Source organism: Montipora capricornis, chromosome 7 (assembly GCF_036669925.1).
Source record: "Montipora capricornis isolate CH-2021 chromosome 7, ASM3666992v2, whole genome shotgun sequence".
Lineage (NCBI taxonomy): Eukaryota > Metazoa > Cnidaria > Anthozoa > Scleractinia > Acroporidae > Montipora > Montipora capricornis.
This window is the reverse complement of record NC_090889.1, coordinates 4,601,075-4,609,118: the sequence shown is the minus strand read 5'-3', so window position 1 is coordinate 4,609,118 and position 8,044 is coordinate 4,601,075. Positions and strand designations below refer to the sequence as shown.

Below are 8,044 nucleotides of genomic sequence, written 5' to 3'. Positions count from 1 at the left end.
CTGCAATAATCCAACTAGCTGGTAATAAAAGCATGGACCAAAGTTGACTACGGGTCTGTGCCCAGGTTGAGTCAAATGTGTAAGATGCTCCTGAGATGCCAGAACGCACTTTTGGTGACAGGTTGTGGGTTATGCTGGGAGTGGAAAACCATAACTTCAGATTTATCATGCATAAGTTTCAAGAAATTCAAAAACATCCAAAAACGAACATCAGCAATACAGGTTTCAATCGTAGACTTAATGGTTCACAATTCAACAATAAGTTAGAATAAGTTAGACGATACAGCGCTGTTAATCATTCAGCTTGAGATCAATGTCATGACAGGATACAAACCATGCTAGAGCTCTGACAAACTCTCATGGTCTCAACATATTGCATTGGCTCGATCTGCATTTAATGCCAAAGTCAAAATGTTGAGACGTATAAATTTTCTATCTACATCTATCTTGGAGACTTTTTACTATAAGATAGTAATTCCAAGTGTCCTATATGGAATTGCGATCTGGGGGTCTGGACCCAAGCTTAGAGATCTAGAAATGATTCACATTAGAGCTGCTAGGCTGATTCACAAGTTACCAAATAGTTTTAAGGATAGAGATATACTTTCTAAGGTTGGCTGGATGCCTCTAGAGTATTTTTATAAGTCCCGCATCTTAACTATTACATATAATGCTTCTTATAATTTAGGGTTACGGGAAATTAATTCTTTGGTAACCAAAACCTCTAACAGATATAACTTAAGGAAATCCTTGAATGTTGTACTCAATAGGCCCAAAACTGAATTGGGTCATAGGTCTTTTGTTCGTAGATCTGCTATAGCATGGAATGCACTACCAGATAATCTTAAAGATTCTCCAAATTCATCTATCTTTAAACATAACTTAAGTGTCATTGTCAGTAAGGACCAGGCAAGGTCCACGGATCGAGGTCGGCGGATTCCCTCCAAATTTTCAGCATTTTTTCTCTATCAGATAAGATTGTGATCGGTGATATTCTTAGTAAAATAAAATAAATTACTTTGAATTTTGACCACCCCCCTAGTTTTTGGTGCTATTTCGGCAAGGTGACATCGGGAATTTAGGCCAACTTCCACGGCTCATTTTACTGACTTCGCAACGCCTTATTAATTTATACGAACGGTGCATAATTTCCGTAGTAAAAACAACTCATGTCTGCAGTATAAACGATTTTGGATAAAAAGTTTTACTTTGGAGTGGTTCTAAACATTACCACCTCGTGGCTATTGGATGCAAGAAGAATTTTGGCAGTTTTCATAACTGATTTTCTCCAAAGTGCGGCAGTTTATTTTCAAATGAAAGCTATTTTTTAATAGTCTATCTTTAAGTCCTTGCAAATCTGCAAACTCTCATTTGGCAAGTTAAAATCCCGTTGCGTGAGCTTCCTGACAACTTTGACCTAATTTGCATAATTTGACCTAATTTACATGATGCTGTTTTTCTCAGATACTTTTCACGCTTGAGTTGTTACAAGTCGCAAGTGTTTATTGTCTTCTTTAGCATGCCTGGGAACAATACATTACTTTCCCATATTATTGGGTATATTTTATTTGAGAATTTTGTTATTTAACAGTCGAAAATTCCCACCAGTAAGCTCCCTTTAACATTTGACCAAATTTGCCTGATGTCCATTTTCCCCGGAAAAACGCCTGTGTCGTAATGAGATACCACACGCCATGAAACAAAATTTGCACGAGTTCTTGACTTTTTAACTTTAGTTGCTGTGATTTTTCAGACGTTAGAAGTCCGCAAATTCGGGACAGAATTCCATCATTTGAGTAAACAACGGTATGCAAATTAGTGACATATTTAATTTAGGTAATTACACGGCATTAAATAGTTTCATGACAGAGAGAGTGGCAGAACATAGCGATGATGGTACTAAAGTTGATTTAAAATCCATGTTCACTGTTGCTGAAATGTTCGTGTTCTTTCTTTAAGTACTGTTGTTTTTATAGGAAAAAAAAAGCAGGTCAGTTTCATCCAGATCAACATTGAGACATTCCGACGTGACACGTTGCGTTGTTTTGCAGCAAGGAAAAATCTTTGCAGTTTTTGTTTCATTCTGTTTGCCAAAACGTTCACTCAGTTTTTAGTCCTAACAGATAAGTGTTGGCGTACGTTCTCCCACAGATGTTCATTATATCTTCAGAGACCACATCCCCACCATTGGCGGGAAAAATCAAACTTTTCAAATCAGTTTGCTTTGCTTAGCCAAGCGCATTGTTCTCGACGCGCAGTGGATTCCTCGTTCTGTTAATGAGAGAGCCGACCTTCTGAGCAGGTTTGTCGACAAGGACGATTGGTCTTTGAATCCAGCAGTTTTTCAAGATATCGATGTTAAGTGGGGCCCTCATACCGTCGACCGGTTTGCTTCTTACTATAATGCCCAACTTCCCAGGTTTAACTCCAAATTTGCTTCGCCTGGCAGTTGCGGAGTAGACGCGTTTGCCCAAGATTGGAGTTGTGAGATCAATTGGATTTGCCCTCCAGTCTCTTTGATAGTGCGCTCTGTCAGAAAGCTTGAAGCTTGTAACGGGTTTGGGACCCTGGTTATACCTGAATGGCCATCAGCGTCCTTCTGGCCTTTTTTGCATTCCACTTCTTCTAGATTTAAGAGCTTTGTTAAAGATGTTTTTGTTCTCCCTCGGATTGACAATCTGCTCATTGAGGGTCCGGGACAAATGGAAATTTACAAGTCCAAGGATTCCGCATTCAGTTCATGTCCTTCGTTCAGGATGTTGGCCTTGCGTCTTCAATTTGTATAGCCTATTTATGGCTTGTCACCATTTAGGTGTGTAGTTTGAGTTTTTGTTCCGTTTAGGAGCATTCGACTTATGATTTTTACGTATGGTGCCTTTTAGTGCACTTTTGCCTATTTTTGGCCTTTTCACCATTTGGGTGTGTAAATTGATTGATTGCTCCATTTAGGAGACATGGCGTATTGTGCCTGAGTCATGTTTGGTGCCTTTTTAGCGCACGTTTTCCCTATTTGTGACCATCCACGGGAAAACCAACAAAAAGGTGATGACACGGGCACGCGTGCATGACACGGCACGCTGAGCGTGACATACAACACGCCATATGCGCATATTTAATGAGTAGCACAATAGATGTCACGGTGGCTTTTGTTGTGCACACTGAGACACTCCAAACCTTTTGTTTCGCGTGGCGTGTTGCGTGTCAGATGCGTGCCAAAACAGGCACCGTAAAATTGCAAAAGTAATGCAAACGAAATTCGTCCTTTGTTCTCGCGAATTTTCCACGAAAAGTCATCGAATTTTCGAACGATTTTTCGTAGGGTTTGAAGCGAAAAATTCACGATCTTTCTCGAAAATTCGAGATAGCGAAATTCGAAGTAGCGAATTTTCGAGGTAACCAAACGAAAATTCGAGATAAAATTTGAAGCAGCGAATTTTTGTGACATGAATCGGCGGCCGCCATCAACAACATCGCTGAACAAGCGTATGTACGCGTAAATAAACGCGTTAAGGTTAGCGTAAATAAAGTCGTATCGAAAATAGATTCAATGATCCGACAGTTTAATCGGCTATTTCCAACGAAAAAAAAAAAGATTGCCTCACACAACAAAAACTGCGATTGCTTCACGAACAAGAGTTTGTTGTAGAGCTTACACATTGTGAAATGACGGCAGAAAAGAATCATCGTGGCAAATTCGAACTTGGCAAATTTTTGTCCAGAAAATACGTGGGAATGTTCGAGAACAGCAAATAAAGAGCGAAATTTCGCTCAATTTTTTGAGGTCATTTATCGAACAGAGCGATTTTTCGCACGAAAATTCGAAGTCAATTTTCGTTCCGAGGGAATTTTCGTTCGAAAATTCGCGTAGTTGGAAACAATAGGCCTTGAGAATTATCATGACTTTTCGTTGAAAATTCGCTTCCATCGAAAATTCGATATTTTTTCGTCGAAAAGCCAGGAAAAGCCGCGAATTTCGGCGAAATACGTTTGCATTACTTTTGCACAATACTGTATTCTGCGGGATTTTTTAGCTATTTCCGAAGGTAAGTCGGCCCTCACTCGGCTTTGGGAGTAGCGTGTTATACTTGGTTTTTTAGCGAGCGTTTTGGCGCAGCTGTCGTGCAGTTTCACTCACTCCGTGTCTTTTTACGCGGTGCTCGATTTTACTTTTGCTGACACGCTCTTTTGTTTGGTATAACACGCTCTATTGTTTACAACTTGTAGTATCAGACACAAGAAAATTTTAATGAGGCATGCATTACGACTCGGCACTCCCGTGTTAAAGAAAATTTCTTTTGTCTAGCGTGCTAAAATAGCGTGCCCGTGTCATCACCTTTTTGTTGGTTTTCCCGTGGACGGTCACATTTATGGTCTTGTCACCATTTTGGTCGGTGGATTGCTCTATTTTTCATACCTTTCGTCTCGTTTTGGGAGTTTTTTATGCACGCTTGCCTAGTTAGAGCCCGAGTGATGGCTCCATTTTTGAGTTCCTTTGAATTTTTGCATGTATGCTCCTATACCAGAATTTATTCGTGTTTCGGCTTTTTGGCCGCTTTATTCGTTCTCATCCCTTTCGTCATTTTGGAGTTTACCAGTTATATTTGTCCCCCTAATTCTAATTCTTAGGCATTAATATTACAGAAAAACTATCATTATACCATTGCCAGACATGGTCTTGTTGCGTTACTGCGTTTTCTGTGCTTCAGATGTTTTGCAGGTCGGCTCATGGCGAGAAGTACCGTCCCTTACAGATCCCTCTCTTCAGTCTTTGGTACCAGATCTTCTCGATCTTCAGTTAGAATCCAAGGCGACTTCCACCCTCTGTAAATACAATAACGGCTGGTCCAGATGGCGAAGGTGGGCATCCTCCAAGATAGGCGTTCCAGTCATCCCAGCCAAGCCTCTTCACATCTCCCTGTTTATCACGGAGCTGTGCCATGCGGCCCTCCGGAAAGGAACGGGAATCTCGTCAATCGAAGGTCTGTTCTACAGTATACGTTGGGCTCACAAGATGGCGGGCATTGAATGCTGTCCTACTGACCACCCTTTGGTTCAATCGTCGCTTGAAGGTGCCAGAAGGAAGCTGGGTAGACCAATCAAACCGAAAGAACCGCTTCCCATTGACTTGTTGCAAGTTATTACCGAGCATTATAGCTCTAGCGAGTCTTTGGCCCATATTCGCTTTTTATTTATATTACTGGTTGGTTTCGCTGGTTTTTTCCGGATTGACGAGTTATTATCCATGAAACTCGGAGATATTACTTTATTTACGGATCGAATGTCTATTTTTGTGCCGAAACGAAAGAATGATCAGATCAGAGAGGGTCATACCTCGGTCATAGCTAGATCGGGAAATATAACTTGTCCTGTAGCAGTCACTGAGAGGTTGGTTAGTTTTTTACCAGAGCCTAACAATCCTCATTTTCCTTTGATTAGGCGTATTGTTAAGTCTAAGTCAGGCGAGCGTTTTTATGGAAGCATTGGTATTTCTTATTCTACGATCTTGCTGGAATTTAAGAAGCTTGTTGGTCCTTTTGTTGACGATATTTCCATTTTTGGGACGCATAGTATCAAATCAGGGGCAGCTTCACATCCTGCCTGTAGAGCTATCAATGAGACACTTTTAGACAAGCATGCTGGTTGGAAATGTCCTAAAACAAAGAAGCGATACGTCAAGCATGTAGCTGAAGACTTGTTAAATGTGACCAAAATAATGGGCTTGTAGATTCGTTTGATTTTGCATTGTTTGCCTTGCGTCGGATAGGCATTGTATTTTGTTGTGAGGCCTCGTAGGAAAGGCTGGCGAATCAGCCTTGGTTCCTATCCAGATTTCCAGTTTTTTCCTCGTGTTGGGGTTTTTGAAGGTTTTTTCTGGCCTCCGTGCTCATTCGTCATTTATTTGCCGTATTCCATGCATGCTTTTTCGTGTTTATTCAGTCTACGTTACTTTATGATTACCCAGCCTTTAGGGAGCAATGTGAGCCTTGGCTCCTATCCTTCGTGTGTTGCGAATTACATTGTCAATATATTTACTCCTAATAAAGTTTGGAGAATGGTCGTTCGTACGCACGCAGACCGTATCCAGTTTGCTCCATGTATTCTGTTGTGCCTTGTGCTATTTGGTCGTATTATGCCTAGTATAGTGCAGAATTGTACAGCATAGCTCCTTGAGGATCAATCTACAGCACATTTATAAATTCGGCTAACAGTACTACATTGATGACATGGTCAACGGCTACTCCCAAATGAAAGATGATGCGCACATCTCCATGTTGATGAGAGTTCACACCTGAGCTCCTGAAAGCAGTCGAACAAGGCTACATGATCCAAAACGATTATGAGGTAAGCATGGATCCCCTAACCAAACTCGTTCTGCCTTTGTCTCATTTATTTCTATCTTTTTATTTCAGTATAGATTTGCCACTTTTCCGAAACGTGATACTAGAGGGAAGAGAATATATATTTTTTGGAATTTTACTGTAATTCCTCTACGAAGTAAAAGCTTTCATTCCAGCCCAACAAAAAAACTGTTACCACTAGTCGTTGCACGCAACCTCTGAAGAATTTGGAAGTTGTCAATCTTCATCTGTAACCAAGTATATTGAAAACAATATTCGGCTATCCAGCCACAGTATCTTGCATGATCGTCCGTCTTAATTGGTGGATCATTGTTTGGAAAGACTGTGCTGTTCGACTGACATGAAGAAACGGTGCATTCAGGCAACAGATGAAGAATGCGGCCTAATGTGTGTGATGATGCTGCAACAATGCTACATTGTGAATGACCTGATTGGAAAAAAAACTGTCTTACCTACAAGAATTTTCTTGCAGTATTTCGCCTTTTTAAGGACTGGGGATTTGAGAAGATTCCCACACACTACAGAGAATTGCCATTCCTCACTCTGGATAAGAATGTTGAGTTATGCAAAGAGCCACTTGCTCAAAATGAAACGATTGAGGTTGACCACTGTGCGCTACAAGATGATGAAAGTGCTACATTCAGTAGCAGTGAAATTTTCTCAGAACTTCCTGGGAGACAGAAAATGAAAACAACATGGAACACTAAGTGAAGAGAAGCTATTAAGCACTTAAATAGGTTTACCCACATTGTTGAAGATCCTGAAAACGTGAAGCAAGTGTAGGCACTTCTCCATCAGTACATTGAAATTTTTAACAAAGATTCTTTGAAGGACAATGGTCTGATTTTTGAGAAACCACAAACTTTTCAACGCTTTTCAAAGTGTTATTCAACTTTGTCTAAGTCAGCAAAGACGAATACCACCTTTAAGGAAATCCTGAAAGCCAAAAGAAGGAACCCTTTCTCGAAAAGGCAAGGCTCAACTTAGCCACTTTCTGTTATCCACAACCCTTATATGAAGCCCTTTAACTAGATCATCCTACATTGGTGCACTAAATGAAGAACACTTTACTTTCCATATACAGTTAAAACAATCTGGTGCAGTTGCTATTCTGTATATCTTTCCATTTTTAAATGCCACTAGCCAGAATTTTCTTACTCCCAAAATCCCAAGAATTTGCGACCCCTTTCTAGTAACTCTGTTGAAAATGCAACCCCATTATCGTCAATCCAGTCCTAAGAATGCAACCCAATCCAGCAGCACATCCCCATTCACGGTCCAACCATTGGAAGAACCGGCAGGGCATGTTCTGGCGACACGTCAAGAAAAAGCGTCCCACATTAGGGGAATCAGGGTTCATTGTTCGTACCACTTTACTTTTCTCCCCACAAAAACAGTGCCATGGTCCTTTCTTGATGTCGTGATGGAGTTGTGGTGGCACTTCAGCGTGCCATTCGTAGGCTCCATCCACACCCATCACCCAAAAGGGACACACCTCATCGTATTCTTTACAATAGACGTATCGGAAGGATGGATCCCCTCGGGTCTGGTTCTCGCCTAAAGGAGTCTCGTGGAACGGACACAAAGGTACCTTGGGCTCTGGGGATGGTTCAGGTAGGGGTTCCAAGACGGCACCAGGTTCTAAGTCAGGTCGTGGCTCCATAGGAGTCACGACGGCCAGTTCT

General features: G+C 41.1%; 2 protein-coding genes across 2 annotated transcripts in view; both read left to right on the top strand.

Annotated features, from left to right (window-relative positions):
- Window positions 1-4,204, top strand: part of LOC138055385 (uncharacterized) — a 4,835-nt gene extending 631 nt beyond the window's left edge. Inside the window, exons 2-3 of the mRNA XM_068901333.1 lie at window positions 343-886; window positions 3,742-4,204. Coding sequence (XP_068757434.1) covers window positions 343-886; window positions 3,742-3,881 — 684 coding nt within the window. The 3' untranslated portion in view covers window positions 3,882-4,204. The remainder of the gene's footprint in view (window positions 1-342; window positions 887-3,741) is intronic.
- An 807-nt stretch (window positions 4,205-5,011) lies between these two features.
- On the top strand, window positions 5,012-5,899 carry LOC138058098 (integrase/recombinase xerD homolog). The gene has a single exon (XM_068903984.1). It carries the CDS (start codon window positions 5,012-5,014, stop codon window positions 5,723-5,725), a length of 714 nt encoding a protein of 237 aa, XP_068760085.1. The 3' UTR covers window positions 5,726-5,899.
- Window positions 5,900-8,044: the final 2,145 nt, after the last annotated feature.

Coding starts and splice junctions, on each gene's coding strand:
- LOC138058098 (XM_068903984.1), top strand. CDS start 5,012: ATGGCGGGCATTGAATGCTGTCCTACTGACCACCCTTTGGTTCAATCG.